The sequence below is a fragment of the Phacochoerus africanus genome, chromosome 10 (genome assembly GCF_016906955.1).
Source record: "Phacochoerus africanus isolate WHEZ1 chromosome 10, ROS_Pafr_v1, whole genome shotgun sequence".
Classification (NCBI taxonomy): Eukaryota; Metazoa; Chordata; class Mammalia; order Artiodactyla; family Suidae; genus Phacochoerus; species Phacochoerus africanus.
In genome coordinates, this window is record NC_062553.1 from 115,793,539 (window position 1) to 115,820,317 (window position 26,779).

Consider the following 26,779-nt stretch of genomic DNA (forward strand, 5'->3'; position numbering starts at 1 on the left):
TCAGTCAGAACCGTGGCAATCCAAACATATGCTCCTTTACAAATCTTATAATCTATATGGAAACAAGCAATTCATTCGGTAGTTAGAATAAGATACAACAACTCATTAAATTCCTTGTAGTCTTCTCTGACCTTAGCCTGTAAGATGCACACACAACCTCACCTGAACTTCCAAGAAGAAAAACAAGCAAAGAAAGTAACTTTGTTAGTATTTTTCCATCTGTATATGTGAGTCTGTATATGTGAGTCTGTACATGGTTAGAATTCCCTGGCATGTTCTAGAAAGTCTACCTGCAATTCCACCCTGACATGTGCTATGCCCTCCTACCCTTTCTTCTCTCTGCCATCTTTGGCCTCCCATCCTTTTTCCAAGCCAGAAACCTGCTCACTGAGCTCCTTGGACTACCTGGCACATTCCATTCTGAGCCAGAGGCTCCAAGAGCTGGTGCAAGAGGCTTTTTAATCCAACCCTTGTCCAGTTCTCAAAACAACATCTTGTCATATGTCACCCAGGCAAACATCTCTACTGACAGAGAGCTCCCTACTTCCACGGCTGCCTGATCTCTCTTTAGACAGCTCTGACTACAGAAAAGACCTCTGGAAGGGAACAAAAATCGATCCCCCTGTTGTTTTTACCTACTGACCTGACTTCTCAGCCCCCTGTGGTCACAGAACAACTGACACGTGTTGTCAGTCATGCATTTGAAAAGCTGCCCCGTTCTATTGTTCGCCAGGCTAACCAATTCTGGGTTTTTCCCCTGTTTTTCTGTAGCCTTTGAGATGCCTTTCCATCCAGGTCATTCTCTTCCCAGTGACCTACAATTACCTCTCTTCTTCTCAAACTGGAAAGAACCCACCAACGTGTGTTTTCCATGTTGGAAAAAATACCAATTTCTCTGGAAGTGACCCAGCTTTTTGGCAGCAATGACAGAGTGTTCACACATACTGATTTTATCACCCACCAAAACTCTAAAGTCTTTCATGCCTACTGCTAAGGCACATCTTCCCTCTCCCACAGCTGTGCAGGTGGTTTCTAGACCACGAGCTCCACCTTGCATTCAGCCCCAGGAGATTCCACCCTCTCAAGTGTGCCCCACTGATCTACTCTTTCGGATGATTTCTCCTCTGGCTTTAAGTCACCCACCGATTGGCTAGTATGCCGACAATATCCAATACATCCAAGTTGGCGGTAAAAGCCTGGAGCAAACTCAGAAGAGCATCCTTGCGGGACCAGGGCCAATCACCAGAAGCTCTCCAGTCACCCAAGCAGCCACCACTTCCTGTCAACTTGTTCCGTATTATCGCAGCCAAATGACCGTTTCCAACCTTTTGCCTACCATGCCAACTGCCAGTTTTCTTCTCATTTTTTGATCAGAGGGCAAGTGGATTTGGGGGTCACAACAAATTTAAACATTTATGTGATGAATAATGTTGCAAATTGGTTCTCAAAAATAACATGTAAATTCTAAAATCAACTATTTTACATAGACTGTCTGTAGAGCAGTACAATGAATTCTTCTCTGAGTTAAGCATGAATTACTCTCCCTGGGGTACCTTATGTGATGGAGTTATTCACTATCACCGTGAACATTATTCACCACCCTATCAGACGTGGTTGCTAAAGATCCTTCAGTAGCAAACGTCTCCAGGTCAGCGGTCACTCAAATCTACAGGCCTGAGATCTGCTAATCGGATCGTGTACACTAGCCCAGCACACAGAGGCCAGACTGGATAGTGAGAACCCCAGAATAATGCTGCAGACGCTCTGGCACTGAACCTCCCAGGTGGCTGCACGGGCAGCACAGAGGGGCCTGGTCCAGAAGTCTATTCTTTGGCTCTGTGGCCTTAAGACACTGCTGCAACTTCTGGGCCTTTGTGAAACAAAAACTCTATTACCTGCTTCACAGGGCAGATGAGAGATGTAAACAAAATGGAGATGATGAATGAGTCAGGACTATAGTAGGTATTAAATACATGTTGTTTTTTTCTCTTATTCACAGGTATCTGTGACATTAATAATGATGTCCTGCTCAGAATTAACCTTAAATAAGTGACAGGGTGAACACAAAAGTGAGAATGAGAGAGACGACACTGTGTGTGGGGGGGGAGTAGAGGTGGCATTAAAAATTATAGTTAAATCTAAAAACCTACTGGAATTTATTGGATATTCATTTTGTAAAAGCTTACCTCGAATTTTCATTTTTTAATATCCGTACCATTTTGATCTTAGGGGCTCTAACGAATATATTTTTGCACTAAGTCTTTCATAGCTTGCTACTCAAAATGTGCATCAAAGATGAGCCCCAAAAGTATCCCCAAGGAGCGTGTGGGAAATGCATCAAAATCTACATGTTAGCAGGGCCCCCAGCTGATTCGTATGCACACTGAAAGTTGAGAAGAACTGGTTTAACACAGCATATCCTTCCTCAAGTTAATTTTTATATGTTTTGTGCTCTATGTACCTGGGATGGGATGTAGGAACTACGCTTTCAAAACAAAGAACATACTTTTCTTCATGCCTCATGTCCTCCTTTTTTTTTTTTTTTTTTTTTTGTCTTTTGTCCTTCTAGGGCCACACCTGCAGCATATGAAGGTTCCCAGGCTACGGGCTAATTGCAGCTATAGCTGCCGGCCTATGCCACAGCCACAGCAACGCAGGATCCCAGCCGCATCTGTGACCTATACCACAGCTCACGGCAACACTGGACCCTTGGCCCACTGAGCGCGGCCAGGGATCGAACCTGCAACCTCATAGTTCCTAGTCGGATTCATTTCTGTTGAGCCACAGTGGGAACTCCATGTCTTTAATTCTTAAGTCTAGAATTAAGCGTATAAAAAAGAAAAAAGAAACCAAACTCCTCACCCTTCCATTCAGTTAGTCTCAGCCATAAAAGATTTAAGTGCTGAAGGGAGGGGAAAAAAACAACAGTAATATGTAGCTTTATTTCCTGACACAAGACGATAAAACATCTTGTAAATTCTGAAACTTTAAGAAGTATATCATTTAAAAGTCTGTTTATTTTCCAAAGGAGTATGTTTAAATCTACCTTTCTGATATTTTCTCTTGTGGAATAAGTAGCGGTAATTTTTAACTAAGTTCTCCAGCAACCAAATTAGACTGTCATTTTTTTTTTCAGAGAGATATTCATGAATTCACAGAAATTTCCACTGTCTCCTTCTACTATGTCTTTCAAGAAAAAAAAAAAAAAAAAAAAAAAGACATAACTGAGAAAACAACCAGCTGGAGTTCCTATTGTGGCTCAGCTGCTTAAGAACCTGACTGGTATCCACAAGGACACAGGTTCGATCCCTGGCCTTGCTCAGTGGGTTAGGTATCTGGTGCTACTGTGAGCTGTGGTGTAGGTCACAGACTTGGCTTGGATCTGGAATGGCTGTGGCTGTGGTGTAGGCCAGCAGCTGCAGCTCCAACTCGACCCCTACCCTGGGAACTTTCATATGCTGCAGGTGTGGCCCTAAAAATTAAAAACAAAGGAAAAAACAGCCAAGGATGCTTATGATGGCTTCTGAACTGCTGTATTACTTTTACCCTTGGGCATGAGGCACTACAAATAACTTGAAAATTAAATATTAGAATGGGTCTACATGTTTTACATTTACCAGGCTTTTTTTTTTTTTTTTTTTTTTGAGAGAGAAATTAGCTGGCCTTTTAATAAACACCTGTCTACCTATAATTCTAATTGATGGCTAGCAAATTCAGTTCACCTATAAACTGGAAGATGAATGCTGGACAAGCCTTCTTTACCCTCTCTATTAAGTAAACCCAGAGCCATGTTACAGCGTCCTTGATTAGCAGAAATGGGGTCCTCAGAGAGGATTCACCTGAAATGCGTACCAGGCTTAAACAAATGGTTTTACCTGCTGGATCCCTCACTGGTTCCCAGTGCAAGTCACTGTCTTTTTCCCGGATCCATCCACAAAGCCCATGGTCAAAATTACAGCTGTGTATCAGAACACCTGCAAGGAAATGACCAGAAAGATGAGGAGGCCACAAGCCCAACAGCTAACAACAAAAACAAATTTGTGCACTAGGGCTACAAGTGTTCAATCCACACCTAACTGTCCCCTAGAACGTCTCTCCATGAGATTACAAGGAAATAGCAGGAATCCTCTCTCAGCACAATTGTGCATGAGTGCTCAGCTGTAAAAATAGAACACAGAGTCATCACCAAATTATGACCCTGTTACATCGTCACCTATAAAGTATGATATCCTCCTCATCTTAAGTGCTGCTTTACTGTTTTTTTAAAAGAAGATAATGACGATTCGCTATTTTTGCTCAACTTATTTAACTACAGAGGAAGCCAAGTTATAAAAAAAAAAAAAGTCTGATTTTCCCAGATATAACCAGTCTACAATTTAAAAGTTAGTTTCATGAAATGGAGGGAAACAATAAAATGTCATCATAAAGGTACTAAGAATATGTATATCTACCTGGATCATCCTTTGCTTCATCATCTGCACTGACTCCTCTTTCAATTTCAAATACTTCAAACAAGTCATTTGAAGGCTGCCGTGGAACTGCAAGAGAGAGATGTATTTTGTTTCCATGATGTATTGACAAAGAGGCATTACACTTGACAATGGGGCTGGGGAGAAGGACACAGGCACTTCACTCATCTGGAAGAATCCAAAATGTTTCATTACATTTCACATGAAGATTCATGAAGTTTGTTCTGCAGAGATCTTGTACTGTAACATTTATCTGGGTACAAATTTTTTTTTGTCTTTTTGCCTTTTCTAGGGCCGCACCTGCGGCATATGGAGGTTCCCAGGCTAGGGGTCTAATTGGAGTTGTAGCTGCCGGGCTGTGCCAGAGCCACAGCAACGCAGGATCCGAGCCACGTCTGCGACCCACACCACAGCTCACGGCAATGCCGGATCCTTAACCCACTGAGGGAGGCCAGGGATCAAACCTGCAACCTAATGTTCCTAGTCGGATTTGTTAACCACTGAGCCACGACGGGAACTCCTATCTGGATACAATTTTTAAAACTGGGTTTCAAATGTTTCTAAAGTCCAACATGAAATACATTAAAAAGTCTTTATCTGGAAAATACATTAAAATACATTTTAAAACAGCTACCAATTTCTGGTAAAATATCACTATGAAATTCTAAAACTGGTCTCTATGAAAGATACATTATGAGCTCTACGGAGTTCCCGTCGTGGCGCAGTGGTTAACAAATCCGACTAGGAACCATGAGGTTGCGGGTTTGGTCCCTGCCCTTGCTCAGTGGGTTAACGATCCGGCGTTGCCGTGAGCTGTGGTGTAGGTTGCAGACGCGGTTCGGATCCCGCGTTGCTGTGGCTCTGGCGTAGGCCGGTGGCTGCAGCTCCAATTAGACCCCTAGCCTGGGAACCTCCACATGCTGCGGGAGCGGCCCAAGAAATAGCAACAACAACAACAACAAAAAGACCAAAAAAAAAAAGAAAGATGCATTATGAGCTCTAAATTAAGGCTTTTCCAGTGGGAAAAGGCCTGCCATCGCAGTGCAGTGAATGGTTTGATTTTTTTCCAACCAAAGTGTGGACTCCTCTCCAGTGAACTCTGCAGATGCTATGGCCTCCCGGCCTTAAGCAGGTTCCTTGGCTCCTTTAAGATCAAATCCAAGCTCCTTGGCGCAGCCTTCACAACCCTCCCCCCCAAAACACACAACACTGTCCAAACATGCCATTCATTTTCACGTCTCCTGACCCTATCCCAGCTTGTTCCTGCTAATTAACCAGCCAAACTTCCCCTCTCTGTTCAAGGCCCAGCACAAATATCACTGCCTGGGTGAAAACTTTCATGCTCCAAGAGAATTAAATTTCTCCCCTTTGTACTCTGACGGCTCATGTTTGCATGCCTCTATCACATCTTTTATAAAGAATCGCAGTTATTTACACACACGTGTGTCTGTCCCTCTGCTGGTCTCTGAAGTCCTGGAGGGCATCAATCCTGTCTTATTCATGTGGCATTTCCGGGGCTTGACCTAGTGACAAGCACTCAGTAAGTATTTACTGAATGAATGGGAAGATCCTGTCAGAAAGCCACGGACTTTGTCAACCCTTTTCCTCAAATGAGACAAATGGGACAGAGCTTAAAAATACACTTCAAAAAGGGGATTCACAGAAATCAGTATTATTCATTCAATGTAGGTTTGATTGCCAGCCACATGTCAAGCACTGGGGCAGGTCCTGAGGAGAGAGAGTGAACGAGACCAACAGGGACCTGCCCCCGCGGAGCTTGCATTCGAATGGGAGAGGCCAACATTGATAAGCGGACACTACAACTCTGAATCCTGACGAAGGTTAGGAAGGAAAAACACACACCAGATGACGTCAGGGAGGGTAGCTGGGTTGGGGGCAGGGAGCCTGTGAGAATGTTAGTGGTAGTGGAAGGGGGTTCTTGGCCAAACACCAGGGAATCCTCCCTTTCCTTTGCCAGAACTTAATTAGCTGTGTTTTTATAAGGCAGGGAGTAAAAGACTAGAACATCAGGAACAGACATCAGTCAAAAGGGTTCTTTTTCAACAATGTTCCCATTATTTTTAACAATATTTTTTGGCCATGCCTGCAGCATGCAGAAGTTCCCTGGCCAAGGATTGAACCCAAGCCACAGTGACAATGGTGGGTCCTTAACTGCTAAGCCCCCAGGGAACTCCCCATTTTTTTTTTTTTTTAAGTGCCATACATGAGGCATATGGAAGTTCCGAGGCTAGGGATGGAATCAGAGCTGTAGCTGCTGGCCTACGCCACAGCTCACAGCAATGCTGCATCCTTAGCCCTCTGAGCGAGGCCAGGGATCAAACCCACGTCCTCATGGATACTAGCTGGGTTCATTACTGCTGAGCCACCATAGGAACGCCAAGTCAAGTAATAATTCCATAATATTTACACTGATTTTTTTTTTTTTTAGGTTACTGCTCTTGGAGTTTTTCCTTCTGTTGAGAAGTCCCAGCAGAGAAGCCCCTTCCTCTTCCACTCCCCACTCATGTATACCCATCTACACAGAGATGGATGCAAGAAGAGAGGCTGGTCAATGGACAAGATCTGGGGACACGATCTGATCACAGGTGCTCTGGGGAGGCAACTGGGTGCCCTCTTTCCCACGCAGATGACTGACAGCAATGATGTCCAATTCCAGCTTTCCATTCCCTCCTTTAAGAGGGAGGCCTCCTCTTATTTACTAGAAATATTATGAGTTGTAGACACACATGTTTTTTCTCTCATGACAAAGCTAGAAAAACAAAACTCCACAGAGCAATCACTTTTTTGTTCCCTCTTCTCATAATTTACACAAACCACCTCTGCATTGGAATAGCTCGATTCTTATAGTACCATATTTTAGGGGCAGTATGATGGTTTGTCAGCCCCCTTTTTTTCTAGATGAAGGGCAGTCAAACGGTAAAGAGAGTCTTGGTGTACAGGTGGAGAATGTTACAAAGGTTTCCTGGCACAGGGTGTGTTTTAGAAAGGGAGATCAAGGAGGCCCTCACTGAGCAAGCACTATTCATTCTGAGAGGGAAAGAACCCGGGACTCTTCTGAGCAAAAAAAAATAGTGCTGGAGTAGGGGAGAGGGAGTGTTTCAGGCAGCAAGTGTATAAGGAAAGTGCCCTGACATCTAGAGAAAGGAGTTCACAGTGTCTGGAGGATGCAAGAAACTGAAGAAAGCCTAGGCCAGGGCGGCGGGGGGGGGGGGGGGGGGGGGGGCGGATGGGGGAGGCTGAAAGGAAGGGCCAAGACACACGTTTGGAAAACAGCAAACTGAAGAATTAGTCATCTAACAACCTGCAACGTGCCAGATGGTTCATTAGTATTTGAGGCACTTGGTTTCCAAGAACCATTTAATTTAGCAGCGGATGATCAGGTGCACCTTCACTGCAATTCCCTGGGCAACACTCCAAGGAATCTAGACACCTAAACTGCTCCGCAGCTATTTGTCCTTACAAGCTTGTGTGCTCCAGCCCGCAGCTTGGCCAAGTTATTGTACTAATCCTCCTTCCTCACACGTACCAGGCTGGACTGGTAAGAGCATCCTGCTGAATGTCAAGACAAGGTTTACTACCCACTCCCGGGTATATATTACAGTTTATGTAAAAGCATTAAGTGAAATTAATAGTTGGGAAAACTCATTCAAGCAGTATGATTTCAACTATGTACCAAAAAAAAAAAAAAGATTAGAAAAAACAATGAGGGAGTTCCCGTCGTGGCGCAGTGGTTAACAAATCCGACTAGGAACCATGAGGTTGCGGGTTCGGTCCCTGCCCTTGCTCAGTGGGTTAACGATCTGGCGTTGCCGTGAGCTGTGGTGTAGGTTGCAGACTTGGCTCGGATCCCGCGTTGCTGTGGCTCTGGCGTAGGCCCGTGGCTACAGCTCCGATTAGACCCCTAGCCTGGGAACCTCCATATGCCGCGGGAGCGGCCCAAAGAAATAGCAAAAAGACCAAAAAAAAAAAAAAAGAAAAAAAAAGAAAAAAAAAACAATGATAAGAAATACCTTCCCACAATGTATGGCAAAAGAACCAAGAATATATATTGGAGAAAGGACTGTCTCCTCAATAAATAATGCTGGGAGAACTGGACAGCCACATGCAAGAGAATGAAACTGGGCCACTCTCTTACACCATACACAAAATCGAAATGGATTAAAGACTTGACTGACTGAGAGACCTGAAACCATAAATAAAACTCCTAGAAGAAGACATAGGCAATAAGCTCCTTGACCTCAGTCTTAGAGATGATTTTTTGAATCTGACACCCAAAGCAAACAAGTGGGACTCCCACTTAAAAAGCTTCTGCACACCAAAGGAAACCATCAATAAAATGAAAAGCTAACCTACTGAATGGAAGAAAATATTGGCAAATCCTATCTCTGATAAGGGGTTGATATCCAAAATACATAAAGAACACAAACAACTCAATAGCAAAATAAGTAAGAAGTTGGTTAATAATGAGGAGATCTGAACAGATATTTTTCTAAAGATATACTGATGGCCAACCGGAACATGAAAAGGCGCTCAGCATCACTAATCATCAGGCAAATGCAAATCAAAAGCACAAGGAGACAGACATTCTAATAGGTGTGATGTGGTGTCATCAAAAATACAGTGGACCTTTGAATAACACAGGTTTGAAAGTGTAGGTCCACTTACGCACACATTTTTTCCCCACGAAATATGTACTAGAGGTACGATCTGAGGTCGGCTGGATCTGAGGATGCAGAACCTCAGGTATGGCGGGCTGACTATAAGGTTATCCTTGCGTTTTCAATTGTGCATAGGATCAGTACCCCTAATCCCTGTGTTGCTCAAGGGTCAACTATACTAGAAATAACAAATGTTGATGAGGATGTGGAAAAAAGGGGACCTTGTGCACTGTTGGTAGGATTGTTAAGTTGGTAAAGCTGCCATGGAAAACAGTATGGCATTTCCTCAAAGAAATTAAAGAACTACCAAATGATTCAGGAATTCCAATTCTGGGTATTTATCACAAGAAAAGGAAAACATTCATTTGAAGATATCTGTACCCCCATGTCCACTGCAGCATTATTTACACGAGCCGACATATGCAAACAAGAGCTCACTGATGGATTATGAATGAATGCGGTGTGTGTGCATGCATACACGTACACACACACACACACAGAGAGGAATATTATTCAGCCATTAAAGAGAATAAAATCCCGCTGTTTGCAACTACATGGATGGATCTTGAGGGCATTATGCTAAATGAAATAAGTCAGGGAAAGAAAAATACTGTGTAATCTCACATATATGTGGCATCTCCTCCCCACCCCCAAAAAACCCCCCATGTGAGCTCAAAGATAGAACATATTGGTGGTTGCCAGAGGTGGTGGGTGAAATGGGTAAGGGTGGTCAAGTTTAAACTTCTGCTTACAAATAAATTATGGGAATGGAATGCATAGTATGGTGACTATAGTTAATAATACCACTGCATATCTGACAGTTGCTAAGAGAGCTAATCTTACAAGAAAAATTATGAGAAAAAAATTGTAATTACAAGACAAGAAAAAAATTGTAATTATGTATGGTGACAAGTGTAAACTAGACTTCTTGTGATGTTCATTTGGCAACATAAATATGAAATCATTATGTTGTACATCTAAACCTGTTATATGTCAATTAAATCTTAATTTAAAATAGGAATACACAAATACTAATAGTGGTAGTCCAAATACTAGAAACAGAAGTGATGTTTTCTCACTTGTTGGATTGTCTTGACTTTCATAATTCCTTTATTTATTTATTTATTTATTTATTTATTTATTTATTTATTTATTCATTCATTGGCTGTACCTGCAGCATGTGGAAGTTCCTGGGCCAGGGATGGAACCTGAGCCACAGCAGTGACAATACCAGATCCTTAACCACTAAGCCACCAGGGAACTCCCTATGATTTTCTATTTTTAAAGTTGTTTATAAAAATAAAGAATTTCTATTATGAAAAAACTTACCAAAAACACTCTAAGAAAAGAGGGAGTGCTGTCAGAGCAAGTATACAGACCCCTGCCCCACAGCAACTGTGTGTCCATTATTTGTATTTTGATTGCTGCAAGGGAATGCCGAAGAGTTTTGAAACCTGTTCTTAAATGTACGGCTATGAATTGGAAATGTATTTGTGAAACGTGAACAAACGCTTTGATTCAAGATACTATTCTAATCGACGCAGAAAATGCTAATTAAAATAAATAACAAGGCTTGCCTGAAAACAGAGTATAACTAGGAGAGATGCTGGTACATGATTTTTCTAATTATTCTTCCCTGCTTCTTATTTTGGTTAATAGTCAATTTATACACAATACATGTTTTGTAAAAACAAATACATATCTGATATCCTCTGTGGTTTGACTATTAATTCTTAGAATCAGAATGATATAATTTTATTTAATTTTTTATTTTTGTCTTTTCTAGGGCCACCCACGGCATATGGAGGTTCCCAGGCTAGGGGTCCAATCGGAGCTGTAGCTGCCGGCCTACGCCAGAGCCATAGCAACTGGGGATCTGAGCCACATCTGCGACCTACACCACAGCTCCCGGCAATGCCAGATCCTTAACCCACTGAGCGAGGCCAGAGACCGAACCCGCAACCTCATGGTTCCTAGTTGGATTCACTAACCACTGAGCCACAATGGGAACTCCAGAATGGTATAATTTTAAAGATGAAGAAAGGACAAGAGAAATGCTAACAATACAATTCTTCCACCACCCATCTATCCCTCCTCGGTCCGTTTTATTCCATCCACTGATTATGAAAGCTCTCAATCAAGAGACTGACCATCCCCTCGGTCTGAGGCACTAGGCTCCCTGTTATAAAGCAATGAGCACATTCTTGTCTTCTTGGGATCCACGTTCTTGAGGTGAAGACAGACTCTAACAATCTCCCATTTAATGAACACTTTAAAGGAAAAGTAGAGGATGCAATATGGGCTTTGGGTGGTGGGGAGTAGGGGGCTGGCCAAGCCAGCTGGGAGGACAGACGCAGGACAACCTCTGAGAAGTGATTCTCACACTGTGACAGGAAGGATGAGCTCGTACCCTAGAGAATGAAGAGATGTGAGCAGAAACATCAATTATAGGTGTGGCACTCACAGGGGGGAGAGGCGGAGGGAGGGAGGAAGGGCACCAAATGAAGCTGGAGATGTAGGCAGACCCTGCAGTGCCTTTTAAGAAAGCACTTGGAGGAGTTCCCATCGTGGCTCAGCAGGTTACAAACCCGACTGGTATCCATGAGGATGAGGGTTTGATCCCTGACCTCGCTCAGTAGGTTAAGGATCAGGTGCTGCTGGGACCTGTGGTGTAGGTTGTGGACATGGCTTGGATCCTGTGTTGTAGGCTGGTAGCTACAGATCTGATTTGCCCCCTAGCCTGGGAACTTCCACATGCGGCAGGTGCAGCCCTAAGAAAACAAAAAATTAAAGTAAAAAAATAAATTAAAAAGCACTTGAAGATGATACACTTTATTATGGTAGAAACTAGACATTCCAAAGCACCAAGAGAACCAAGATCAGGTACATCATTTGGGCTGGAGCCCAGAGGATGAATGGGAGGGAGGAGGGAGTGGCTATCAAAGGGCAGCTATGGCCAAATTAACAAAAACCAAAGAATGTCCATATGTTCTTTAAAAGGTTTATATCCCCCCAATTTTTCTGCCTTTGCTCAGTGTTTCATCTGCCAAAACATATTTCTTGCCTATTGCTTCTTACAATTTCCTGCAAGAACTGAAACAAAGGGAACGTACAGGCACCGAAGCAAGCAGCCAGCCAGATAGAAACGTGGCTGGACTGGCCTTTGCGGCTCAGTGCGTTCCTCTGGCTGGGAAGCCTGGGAACCCTGAAACCTGTGAAAAGCATTAGCCACACAGATAAGCAGGAAATTTCTTAAAAGGAACTCTGGCCCAGAACTTTCTACTAAATATATTTTCCCCAGGGCTATAATATGAATATATAGTCTGCGTTCATAAATGAGGTTTCCCAAATAGTCAGTTGCATATTTTTACCAAAAAGCATTCAAAGTCAGCACAGTGAAGTAAATGTAAATATTATCACACACCCTCCCACGGCCAGACTTCTTCCAAAGAGTAACTACTATAGCAAGATGTAAGCACAATTTATTAAAGGTGGGTTTGCAAGCTCTGCTTTTGTTCTAGGGTGGCTACCATGACATTACGCAGGCCAGTTCTGGCATTTGTTGTAGGACTAAAAGATTAAAGATAACACTGTCTTAAATTCCTTCTACGCTTGGGGGTTTAGTTCATCTGAAGAGAATGGTACATATATAACTTTCCTAATATCCTGAAGGCTCCTTCTGGTGGCAAAACCTAGGGGTCGTTCGAGATGGAGTGGGGATCAATGACGAGGGTTTCCAGAGGCGTCTCTTAATCTCTTCCCCCTCCTCCTCACCCCTGCCGCTTTCTTTCCCTCTTCAGATGAAGAACATATGCATTATAGCTTTAAATCACCTGAGACAAGCAAATAAAAAGATTAGAAGAGAGATTCTGAAATTTCCTTAACTATCGTTAGAGAAAATATAGCCATCATCACGACTAGCAAAAAGCAAAGGGTTGCCGGCCTCCACAGAAATGAGCCCTTGTTTGCCAAAGCTTGTATTGTGTGGGAAAAGCCTAAGAAGTTGAAAAGACACCTTTGGGCTGGGAGTAAAGAACAGACCTGGGAAAAATTAAATCTCTAGTGAAAGGTGTTACATAAACACAGCTAATCATAAATAAGCCCAATTCTTACGACTCTTCTATTTCTCTTCTAATAGTTTCAGGACAACCTGAAGTCCTGCCTGGAGCAATCCCAGGAGAATAGATGATCTAAAAGGAGTTTCTTTTGGAGTTCCCACTGTGGCTCAGCGGTAATGAACCTGACTAGTATCCAGGAGGATGCAGGTTTGATCCCTGGCTGCACTCAGTGGGCAGGAGCAATGGCTCTGAAGGGTGATGACTCAAGTTTTCAAGATCAAGAGATCATCTGACAGGGAATGTGGAGGGAGAGAAGCTGGAGGGTGGGGATGGAAAGAGAGGCCTCTTAGAACCCCTGTCTTTCAGCCCCACTCTGTCATCTCTAAAAAACCCTAGGTCTTGCCACTGGAAAGGTTTTGTTCCCTTGCCCTTTTCTAAGCCAATGGAAGCCACGAAAGTTCCTGTCAGGACTGAGTCTGAGCGGGGGAACACGGGCAGTGCCATGGCCTGCTATTTGACTACAGCTGCTTGGATGAAGGCAGGCTGAACACCTGGGTGGCACAGATGCCCACCCACTGTGCAGGACATGCGTCGATGCCCCCCCGTCCAAAGGAATCACTTTAAAGAAAGGAAACTTTCATTTCTGACATTTATCAAGCCCATGGCGTAAGTTTCCCACCTAGACAGATTCATCTCTGAAAAGGCTGCTGTCATTATCTGCAAAGTAAAGAGGCCGAGGTGAAGCTGTCTCTGTTTTAACATTACAACTGATCAACTAGGTAAATATAAACTCCTAAACAAAACCCAATGTTCCAATCACTTGGTCATAAGTAAACGATCTATGAAATAGCAGCTTTCTACTTTCATTTTCTCTGCTCCTCTAATTGCTCGCACTTGCAAATCAATTTGTTTCGAAAGGATCTGGTTAGCCAAAATAACATTTAAAATGTGGTGAACATTACAACTGTAATGAACCATAATAAAACGCATCAGGAAAATATCAACTCAGAACTGGAACACAAAATAGGGCTGTGTTTTTATGAGTTAGGTAGGAAATGTTATCATTACCATATAAATGAATTCAACAACATCAACAAAAGTAGTATAGCTATTTTGCATTGAATTCTTATTATGTGCCAAGCACTATGGTGAGAGTTTTATCAGTACCTTCTCATCTAATTTTCACAATAGCCCAATGAGGTAAATACTATAATTATCCTCACTTAGATGAGGAAACAAAGGCATAGGAAGATTTAGTAACATGCCCCAAATCCCAGAGTTGGCTATAAGCACAATTTTCATTACAACTCTATAGACAAATGTGCATACAACTTACCAAAAAAAGCTGATTTCTGACTTGGGTCACGTTTACCAAGAACTCAATTTATACTTTCCAGAGAGACACAGATTTCTTTTCCAGCCATCATAGGATCCAATTAAAATATAAATAAAAAGTCTTAAAAACTTGCAGAATTCACAGCACTAGAATCTGACCTATAACCAGTCCTTCAAAACACTCACTGAAATTTCATCTTCAGGGAGGCATTGGGCAACTTCTCAAGGTCTCTCTAGGTCTCACTGTTTACTAGAAAGCAAACTAGTTTGGAGACCTTTTCACCCCTCAGCAGAAACCATCTTTTTACTCATCACCACACAGAATCAGAAAAGAGATCATATTTCCATGGCTGAGAACTATGTGATCACACCAGCCACAGACTCTGTCAAATCCATAAAAGGGAAATTAGAGAAAGGACCTGTGGACAGCAGGCAGCAAAGCAGCAATCATTAAAATGCGAACGACTTTGTTCTCTCTGATGGTGTTTGGAATTTCAACACATTCTCATGATCTAGAATATCATGGCAACAACCAGTCAGTCTGCTTCTCTGATATGGCCACTCATGAGACCAACTGATACATATTACATTATATTCTATAATCTTTACGCTGCAACAACCTTTCTCCTTTATATGACCTAGAGGCTATACACTACACTTTAGGCACAGTTGCTACATTTTAATCAATCCACATCTGGCTAATTCTGCCTCCATTCAAGACATGGTTCCTCTGGGTTGGAGCTGCCCTTCTGATTTAGAGAGCCCCGTTCAGCGTAGTTAGCAGACCAGCAGTGTTACTTGTGAGCCTCTTGAAAACATAGAGTCTCAGGTCCTATCCTAGACCCACTGAATCAAAGTTTTCATTTTAACAAACTCCCTGTGTGACTCGTTTACACACTAAAGACTGAGAAGTGCTTCCCTAGAAAGTCTGATTTAGGAAATGTGTGGCGGGGATTAGGAATCTACATTTTAAATAAGCATGCTAGGTTATTCTGGTTCAACTGGGCTTCTGATAACATTTGAGAAAAATCTACCTCCTGATCCAAGTGCCATTATATTCCCTGTTTTCCGAGCTTCTGAGCACAGGTCTGACATGCGCAATTGCAAAGACATTTTGAAAGGGTAAAAATAGCAGTTGATAAAACTTTTAATAATTTTTTAAAAATCTGTACATCCTAATTAAAGCTAACATGATTCACAATCAGGATCCCCTGGGGGTACTTTTTCATAACATACAACTCAATGCTCCAGCTGGGAGAGTGGGATTCTATGACCTCCAACCCCTCTCCTAAGGAATGACCGCTAATAACAAATTACTGTGACCTGTGACAAGAGGAACAGGGAGATTAAAAATCACTGCATGAAGATAACAAAAAACAGTGAAAATCATCTCAAATACATAAACTGGCTACATCCATGGTTACTATGTTGGTCTTTTTTCTGTCAGACCTTTATATTTATTTAGACATACGGAGATGTGTATTTTATAACTAATTGGGGTCAACAGTATATACAATCTTGTATATTCTTTTCACTTAACATTTTTATAATATAGGTACCTTCCCATGTCATTAAATTTTTTTTAAAAAAAAATATGGCATTATATTTCATTGCATTACTCAATGAGAATTGTATTTTCCCCTAATTTCCTTTACTTTGGTTTCTGCTAACATTATTTATTTATTCATTCATTCATTCATTTATGTCTTTTAGGGCTACACCCACAGCATATGGAGGTTCCTAGACTAGGGGTCACATCAGAGCCATAGCCGATGGCCTACACCGTAGCCACAGCAACGCCAGATCCAAGCTGCATCTGTGACCTACACCACAGCTCACAATAACACTGGATCCTTAACCCACTGAGCGAGGCCAGGGGTGGAAACTGCCTCCTCATGGATACTAGTCAGATTCATTTCCTCTGAGCCACGATGGGAACTCCCACATGACATTTTTAAAAAATTTGCTCTGCTCTGTGATAGCTCCTTCCTACTCTGATACCAGATTTTACTTTGGTGCTGGCTTAGTCTAACTTTTTAGCAATCGCCTGCAGCATACCTCTGGTGTTTGGATAGACAGCCCACAGTTAAATCTGCTTTCCTCGCTCTAAGTCTGTCCAGCACTGTTCTGCGCTCCCTAACCCCCTTCCAACCCTGCCAGGCTCTTCCAGATCCAAGATCAATCCATCAGGTCTTAGAAACCATGCAAATGAGAGCCCATGGGATGGGCCATTTGGTGTGGAGAGCGTGGTCCCCATAGTTCTTAGTTCAGCCCAGACTGATCCAAAGTTGGTTATAATAAACTCTAACCCCAATGGTTAAATCCACTTGGGAAATGATGTACATTATATGCCTCTCCAAGAGATTCACAGTGCCCACTGGAATACTGAAAAGTCCTACAGTTACCAAACCTATTTAAGTTGACGAAACCTAGAATCTCCCAAATTTATTTGACCTCAGATTTTTTTTTAGGTGTACACTTATATAATATTCCAGAAAAGTAATGTTCTATGAAATACACTTTGAGAAGAACTAGTCTGTCCCATTGATGAAATAACAATTTCATGCTTTAGCCACGATGGAAAATAGTACGGAGGTTCCTCAGAAAACTAAAAATAGAGTTGCCATATGATCCAGTAATCCTGCTCCTGGGCATATATCCAGACGAAACTATAATTCAAAAAGATACATGCACCCCAATGTTCATAGCAGCACTATTCACAACAGCCAAGACATGGAAACAACCTAAATGTCCATTGACAGAGGAATGGATAAAGGAGATGTAGTACATATATACAATGGAATATTACTCAGCCATTAAGAAGAATGAAATAATGCCATTCGTGGCAACATAGATGGGCCTAGACATGATTATACTAAGTGAAGTCAGAAAGAGGCAGATACCATATGATATCACTTATATGTGGAATCTAAAATAGGACACATATCAACGTATCTACCAAAAAAAAAAAAAAAAAAACAGATTCACAAGACATAGAGAACAGACTTGTGGTTGCCAAGAGGGAGGAAAAGATTGGGAGTTTTGGATTAGCAGAGACTAACTATTATCCATAGGGTAGATAAACAACAAGGTCCTACTATAGAGCACAGGGAACTATATTCAACTATCACAGAAAAGAATATGAAAAAGAATTAACTGAATCACTTGCTGAACAGCAGAAATGAACACAACATTGTTAATCAACTATAATTCAATAAAAATTGTAAAAAGAAAAAATCCAAACATTGCAAAGAAAAAATAATTTCCTGCTCCATCAGGTACCTTTAGTGTTACTCAAGTGATGCCTATAGGCCTAGTCTCGCAATTATGTCTGATTATATAATTCAATTCACACAACCTGAAAAACCTAGGGTTCCTCAAGTTGACATTATTTAAAAAATACATGTTTAACATCTCATATCATACATAAAAAGTTACTTCCTTAGTTACATATTATTTAAATGTTCCTGTCATAGTTATTTCTATAAAATACAGTAATCTTTTATCTCATAATATTAGGTAATTCACAAACACTTTTCTTGTATTATGTCTGACCCTTGAAAATACTCTATGAGAACAGATAACTAGGGTTATCACCCCTATTTTAGAGGTGAGAAAATTCAGGTGGAAAACACAGTAACCTGTCCAAAGTCACTTAACTCACATATAATAAAATAGAGGTGAGAATCAAAACTAGATCTTTTGATTCAAGGTATTCTATCCTCAGCAGTAGTTAAAATTCTCTCCTTTTTCATATGCCTTAACCTTATTTTCAGTCTTTTTCAATGTCTTTTAACTAATTATCAACATCGTGCTTAAAGTTTAGAAGAATATTAGATTTAGAGTTTTGTAGAAAATATTTGTTTTCAATGGCTATATTAAGCTGTATCCAAATAAGAGAAAGACCATTATCTGAAATAACTTTGATCATTTGGGGACAGACTATTGGAATCAATAGTCTACTGAATAGTTTGAAAGAGAGTTGGATCCAGGATAAGAGTCCATTTCACTTCATTCAACAAATATTCCTGAGTGACTACTATGTGCCAGACATTGTATGGATGTTGGAGGAAAAAATATCTGAGGATAAAATAGCTCTGCACTGTAAATATATCTGCAGTATAACATACCTGAAAACAGAAGGAAAAGACTTAGGTTAGAAAAGCATGTTTCTAAAAACTCCCCCTGCAGGAGTTCCCTCATGGCCTAGTGGGTTAAGGATCTAGCATTGTCACTGCTGTGGCTTGGGTCACTGTTGTGGCGCAGGTTCGAATCCCGGCCTGGGAACTTTGGCATCACCCAAAAAAAAAAATTCCCCCTGTAATCAATATCAGGTCAGATCTGACTATTAAGTATCTTTGGACCCCATCATTTAAGACAGACCTTGAAAGCAAAGATAGTTCAAAGGGCAAGCCAAAAAGATTGATATGTGAGTTGAAAAAAAAATTATTTCTAGGAATTGTTTTATGAAACAGAAATTACTGAGCCCAAAGAATAAACAGATTAGTAATTTCCCAAGAGGGGGTCTGGAGACAATGCTCACGTGTGTCCTTCAGCCCCAAGTAACCTGACAATACTGAAGAGGTATAAACTATAATTTCATGAATTCAGGTTAAATACAAGACAGAGCATCCTAACAACAGGGGGATGGGTATTAGGAAGGTCTGTAGTTACCTTCAGAGATTTTAGATATAATTGGGATAATTTTTTTAAACTTCATAAGTATCTTATACTTGTATAATTAATTGATGTTGGTTTAGATGAAACTTTTAGGTCCCAAATTAAAATGTGAAAAGGCTATTACGCCTATTCTATCTGGACTACTAATTTGAAGTTTAAATAAATTTTTTCACTGTTTTAAATCCCCTTCTTTTGTAGGAGTAGTGAAAGAATAAAATTCTGGCTTCAAGAGTATTTTGTTTAATACCTACAGGGAACATTGTTTTAAGGGGTTGCTTCTTAAATCTTTCTTACATTCAAAAATGTGTGTACCTTCACACAGGCCAACTTTCAAATAATGAAAGTATAACATAAAAATTATCTCAGCTAGTTTTAGGAGCTAGAAAATATATACTTTGAAATATTATCTCTAACATCATTTTCCTTCTCACTAATACTGAATTTTCAGAATTAATAATCCACTGAATCTCCAAAAGGAAGGAAGGGAGGGAAGGGAGAAGGAGAAAAAAGCATAGAGGAAGCACAATAGAAAAGCTCCCTAGACTACAAAAATAAGTAACAATCAGGAAAGAATATTTTTAATCATCAAATATAGATTAAATGTGTAACTAAAAACTAGCTTTCGTATGGAAAAGTGATTACACGATAATTTATTGTATGCTAAAACATTATGATTGATTGATCTATTCATTCATTTCTATGTTCCATAAATAGTATTCAATTGCCGATTATGTGCCAGACATTATTTTAGATTCCTGAGCTATAACAATGAGCAAAACAAAGATCCCTCTCCTCAAAAAGCCTATATTCTAGTCAGAGGAGACAAAAATAGACATTATAAATAAGCTGACAAGAGAGTATAGAGAAGGTGATAAATGCAATTAAAAAAAAAAAAAAAAAACAACAGAAGAGGGAGTTCCCATCCTGGCTCAGCGGAAACAAATCTGACCAGCATCCATGAGGATGCGGGTTTGCTCCCTGGCCTTGCTCAGTGGGTTAAGGACCCGGCATTGCTGTGAGCTATGGTATAGGTCGCAGATGTGGCTTGAACCTGGAATTGCTGTGGCTGTGCTATAGGCTAGCAGGTACAGATCCTATTCAACCAACTAGCCTGGAAACCTCCATATGCCATGGGTGTGGCCCTAAAACAAAACAAAGGAGAGAGCTGTGAGCTCAGGTGGGCTGGTGATAGTTAGGAGAGGTCACAATATTGAAGACGGATCAGGGTGGCCTCACTGATTAAGCTGAGATTTGCTTGAGGAGGAGAGAAAGTGAGACAAGCTGATAGCTGGGGGAAGAGTGTTCCAAAAAGAGAGAACAGTTGGAGCAAAAATCCTAAGATAGGCGAAGTTGGAGGAACAGCAAGGAGGCTAGGTGAATGAATGGGGGCGGGGGGGGGGGGGAGCGCTAGGAGATGCCATTTTCGGACTTGGTAAAATGGCAGAAGGGCTTCCATCCTTACTGAAGGAAGGGGGTGCCAACACAGAGCTCTGAACAGGGACGTCTCATCTAAGTTTTAAAAGATGACTCTCTGCTGGGTTGGGAAGAGGAGGACAAGGATGGAGGCAGGGGATGGGCTGGAAGGTTACTGCAGAACAGATCCAGGGTTCCTCGCCCATCATTCTCAAATCCAAAAGCTGCTTCATTAACTCATTAGGTGGCAAAACTAACCCTCACTTAACCTAAGCTAAATGGCTTCAGTAGCCACATTAGCTTAAACATTCATGTTTCCCTTAGAAACATTAATATGTTTTGGTGTGTAATGCACAGCATATGCACATAACTTTTCTAAAATTAAAAAAAAAATGTTATATTCCAAAACTCCTCTGGAAAAGCATTTCAGATCTGTACCCCAGTGGACGGGCAGCAGCAGCACTGGAGATGGTGAGGTGAAGACACACTTCAGATACAATTTGAAGGAAGGGCTAACAGGATTTCCAGACGGCTTGGATGTGGGTGTAATATGTAACTCAAGATGCCTCCAAGTTCTTTGGCCTAGTAATTGGCTGGATGGAGGTACCATCTCCTGGGGTGGGAAAAGCTGGGGGTAGAGTGTGTTTGGGGTGACGATCAGAGACAATGAGACATCCTGAGTCTGAGATATGTACCTTCATCTCACTGGAGAGGTTAAAGAGGCTAGTGATAAGCAGCCTCTTAGAAGAGGGGAGAAGTCTGGGCCGCAGATCTGTGTTATAATTTTTTCCTTCTTTAATTTCCTTTTAGAATATCTTTATAGTCTTCTCTCAGGGAACAATACTCTCTCTCTCCCCTACACACGCATGTGCACACACATAGATATGCACATCCTATAAAGAAAAGCCCTGTTTAACAACCTCTTCCTCTTCCATTCAACAAATATATACCCTTTCAATGTAAAGGAACATACAATTGAAGTATGGGGCTCTCTGGAGATGGCCCAACCGTTGCTGTAATTAATATTACCTGAAAACTCATGAAATGAGGAGCGCCAAAGTCTCTTCTCGGACCAGTGGAGGCTAAAGATGGCTTGAGAAATTATTACACCAGAGGTGAAGAAAATATTCAATGAATTAAATGGAGTTGACCTAAAATGGCGCTAGGATTCCCTTCTGCTTTCACAATGAATGAATACGAGTCATTTGTTCTGAGTTGAAAACTTGGAACCACTCCCTTATTTGGAATATATGCTGCAGTCACCAGACAGCAAATTAAGCAGTGTCCCAAAGATCCTCATGAGGTTAACATTAACCAGCAGCTATGGCTGAAGATGAAATGGGAGTGGAATTTAACTTCTGGCAGGAGTGTCCCAAGGCGGCAGTGCTATCTGTGGCATGCAACAGCCTTGGCACAGGATCAAGGTGAGTCTTTCCTGGGGCATGTCTTTAAGATCACACTCTCTTAGAACGAGTGCTCTCAAGCATCATCAGAACTGCATGTCTCCCCAGTTTGATCTATTAGTGAACTGCAGTGTTATTTTTAATTCATATGTGTATTTTCATAATGGGGAAAAAAAAGAGAGAGACTTTTTAAAAAGAGCACACGTTGAAAAGCTCAGAAAGAGGTTAAAAATCACAAATGTTGGTCTGGTAATAAGGGAACAACCTCTTCTCCCTTCAAAACTTCTTTACCTACAGCCTCTCTCTCCATGGGTGGTGTCACCCTTTCCCAGTCACCCATTAAAAATCTGGAATCTTAAATTCAGCCTAGCTCCAATTTAGATCTAACTACTAGTTTACAGTAAATACAAGGGCATAATTGCCCAATGTTTCTCAACAATCCTTGGCTCAACGCTCCAATTTGTTGGTAGTTTGCTGCATATGCTATGCTATGTTGTGCTGTCCTCGTTGTGTTGCCCTCGTTAACTATAATGCCTCCCTTTCTTCATGCCCTTTGCCCCAATTCACTCGAGAAGCCTCCCCATGCTCCAAACTGTCCCTAGCCAAAGACAGGTTGGGAACCTTCTCTCTCCTCCGTAACATCCCACACAAATCTCTTTCACTAACAGAGCACCACAGATGGCTTGTGGGCAACTATCTTTCCCACCAGGTTATAAGCTTTTCTGTTTTATCTTTGTAAACCCATGCCTAACACAGGGCTTGGCACCTTAAAATGCACAAAAAAATACTTATCGATTGAAGGAACATTTAGGTTAAACGTTAAATAGGATGTGGTATATTAAGTTCTCAATCTCTGAGAGTTTTCAAGTAAATCTGAGTATGTTAGGAGAATTCTCATACTGGATAGGAGCTGCGATCTACTACTGTATGACTCTGTGATATTCCTTCCATTTCTATTCACATTCTTATTTGCCCAGCTGACTGACTTTTATATACCTCTTTATAATATCTAACAATAGGGATGTATGATTTATACTTTGCATAAGTAATCCTTTTTATGAGTCTTATTCAAGGCATGGCCTGTGGTTTGGATGCCATCATAAAAAGCGTATTAAAATGTACAGCACAAAAGACCCCAAAATAGCCACAGCAATTCTGAGAAAGAAGAACAAAGTGGTAGACATCACACTTTGATTTCAAGCTATAAAGATACAGTAATCAAACATTATGGTACTGGCATAAAAACAGACATATAGACCAATGGAACAAAGTCAAGAGCCCAGAAATAAACCCAAGCATCAATGGTCAAATAATATTCGACAAGGAATTCAAGAATATTCATGGAAAAAATTCAGTCTCTTCAATAAATGATGCTGGGAAAATTGAATAGTCACATGCAAAAGAATGAATCTAGATACCTATCCTACACCATTCACAAAAATTAGCCTGGAACAAATTAAAGACTTGAACATAAGACATGAAACCATAAAACTCCTAGAAGAGAACATAGGAAGAAAGCTCCTTGACACGAGTGTTGGCAGTAATTTTTTTGATGTGACACCTAAAGCACAAGCAACAAAATAAAAAATAAGTGAGGTAACATCAAACTAAAAAGCTTCTGTGCAGTAAAAGAAACCATTACCAGAATGAAAACACAACCTATTGAGGTGGGAAAAAATATTTGCAAATCATCCATCTAGTAAGGGGTTAATAGCTAAAATATATAGTTAATTCATACAACTGAGTAACAAAAGACCAAATAATCCAATTAAAAAGTGGGCAAAGAACCTGAATAGGCATTTGCCCAAAGAAGATGTACTAATGGCCAACAGGTACCTGAAAAGATGCTCAGCATCATTAATTATTAGGTAAATGCAAATCAAAATCAAAATGAGCTATCACCTCACACCTGTCAAAATGGCTATCCAAAAAGACAAGAGATAAGTGTTGGTGAGGACATGGAAATAATAAAAATGAGCCATAAAAATGAGAAAATCCTGCCATTTGTGACAACAAGGATGGATCTTCAGGACATAATGCTAAGTGAAATAAATCAAAGGAAGGCAAATTCTGTATGTGATCTCACTTACATACAGAATCTTAGAACAAATGCACAGAAAATGAGATCAGATTTGTGGTTACTTGAAAAGGAAGATTAGGGATGAAGGCAGTCCAAAGGTACAAATCCAGTTATAATATAAATAAGCACTCGTGAGTTCCCTACATGGCTCAGTGGTTAACGAATACGACTAGGAACCATGAGGTTGCGGGTTCAATCCCTGGCCTCGCTCAGTGGGTTAAGGATCTGGTGTTGCTGTGAGTTGTGGTGTAGGTGGCAGACGCGGCTCAGATCCTGTGTTGCTGTGGCTCTGGCATAGGCCGGGGGTCTACAGCTCCGATTTGACCCCTAGCCTGGGAACCTCCATACGCCACGGGAGTGGCCCTAGAAAAGGCAAAAAAAAAAAAAAAAAAGACACACATGCAAAAATAAGATACATAAGCACTAAGGATGGAATGTACAACATTATGACTACAGTTATAACTGCTGTATGACTTCTGTGGAAGTTAAGAGAGTAAATCCTAAGAGTTTCCATCCCAAGGAAACAAATTTTTTTCTTTTCGTTTGTATCTGTATGAGAATGGATGTTAACTAAACTATGATAATCATTTCATGACATGTGTAAGTCAAACTATCATGCTGTACTCCTTAAACTTATACAGTGCAGTATGTCAGTTACATTTCAATAAAACTGGAAAAAGAAAAAAACCCTCAAAAGATGTGCTAACATTTATGACTTACTGAACACATCTCCTCTGGGTTTCTGAGGATCTGTCTGTATCCTGTTGTCAACCGTGAACCCTCTTGGAGACGTAGTGGCAACTGGTGCTACGGTGGTCAGTCTGGTGGTTGGTCTTTCTGGAGTTGTTGCTGGTGGAGGGGTTCTGAGTTCTGTGGGTGGGGGTGGGGGTGGGGGAGGGGTAGGCTGTGGCATTGGCTTTGGTGTAGGTCTTGTTGTTGGCTTAGAAGTGGGCCAGTTGGTAATGACAGGAGGTATGTATGGTGTCTTCAGAGGCCACCTCGTACTTCCAACATCAGGAATCCAGTTACTCTGTCCTCCATCACCCTTTGAAATGGTACCATTTCCCTTTGGTACATGAATTGGGCCTGAAGGTTCGATCATGACTTTTGGAATATCTAAAAGAATAAATATACTTAAATTAGTGTGTAACCATCTCTCCTTAAGAAGTAAAATACCAAATTGTACAAAACAGATCTATTAAAATACCTCATGCTTTTTCGCATTTAGAATATTCCCCTACTGTAAGTCACGCTGTTTTACAAAAAATATATATGTGTATATATAATATACACATATATAATCATACACACATAATCCGTCTGGTGGACATACACAAAAATTATATTGTTGCTTTCGTAATGAAATGTATTATTTGAAACAAAAAATTTTAAGTATTTATAAAGTGAAAAGAAACAAGAATCAGTAAGATTTTTTAAATGCAGACATTATAAAATTTTAAAACATGAGAGATGTATGTTGAGAGACTATGTTAAGTGTCCCCATGGTACATATACATCATAAAATCATGCTCAGGGAGTTCCCGTCATGGCTCAGTGGTTAACGAATCCGACTAGGAACCATGAGGTTGAGGGTTTGGTCCCTGGCCTTGCTCAGCGGGTTAAGGATCCGGCGTTGCTGTGAGCTGTGGCGTAGGTTGCAGATGTGGCTTGGATCCTGTGTTTCTGTGGCTCTGGCCTAGGCTGGCAGCTATGGCTCCGATTAGACCCCTAGCCTGGGAACCTCCATATGCCACGGGAGTGGCCCTAGAAAAGGCAAAAAAAAAGACAAAAAAATCATGTTTAGAATTGTCTAAAGACTAATACTTTTCCATACTTTATACAAATTCTATTCACACAAATATATTTTCATTAAGTGCTCCACTTATTGCTTCATATTTGGTTTTCCTTACCCTTTACTAATTTATACAATTGCTTTCCTTAAAAAATGTCAGAGGTCACCAAGATCATCTGTGGAAACTTGGTCCTTGATGGCATTCACCAAAAGGAATTAATATTTAATCTTCTTGGAGTGATATATTCCAGACTAGGCGTATGACGGCATGACCCTTCAAAAATCCTGTAATCCTCATGATTTTATGCCCCATGACTTTTAGGAAATATTTTACTCCAGAAACTTAAAAAATAATCTATTGTTGCATGAAATGCAGGCTAACTTATGGCCTTTGGTTTGTGAAGTATTCATCATGGAGAGTATCTTTTTCATGTTTATCTACTAACAGAGCCATACTCCAAATAGAACTTATAAAAATTTAAAAAGCAAAACAGCTCTGAATGTAGAGAAAATAAATAAGGAAATGATTTTTTAATAGTAGACTTAGAGGCCTATAACAGAGGAATAAAAATGGAGACTCTATTCAGATTATCCCACCATGAACATCGAATGTTAATGCCAAACATACATTTCCTTCTGATTAGAGCCGAATCAAATTCTTATTGGGGGGGGGCAGGGGGTATCATTTCTTACCAGCTAAAGAGAAGCTATTGAGACAGTTTAGTTGAGGAACGGAATGCTTTTAAGATTAGAATGTATAACTGAGCTTTTAATTTTTTAAAAATTCCTGGGCAAGTGATTTCATTGTTTGTGGAAATCACAGACTCGTATGAGTAGCTATGAACAATTATATTTCGTTGATAATTAATC

General features: G+C 40.8%; 1 protein-coding gene across 5 annotated transcripts in view; it reads right to left on the minus strand.

The window, feature by feature from the left end:
* Positions 1-26,779, minus strand: part of NPNT (nephronectin) — a 90,387-nt gene that overhangs the window by 18,559 nt on the left and 45,049 nt on the right. For all 5 annotated transcript variants that reach the window (XM_047798276.1, XM_047798273.1, XM_047798272.1 and 2 more), the window contains 3 exons: positions 24,838-25,233; positions 4,452-4,538; positions 3,876-3,974 (listed from right to left, as the gene is read on the minus strand). In XM_047798276.1, the coding sequence (XP_047654232.1) occupies positions 3,876-3,974; positions 4,452-4,538; positions 24,838-25,233 (582 nt within the window). The remainder of the gene's footprint in view (positions 1-3,875; positions 3,975-4,451; positions 4,539-24,837; positions 25,234-26,779) is intronic.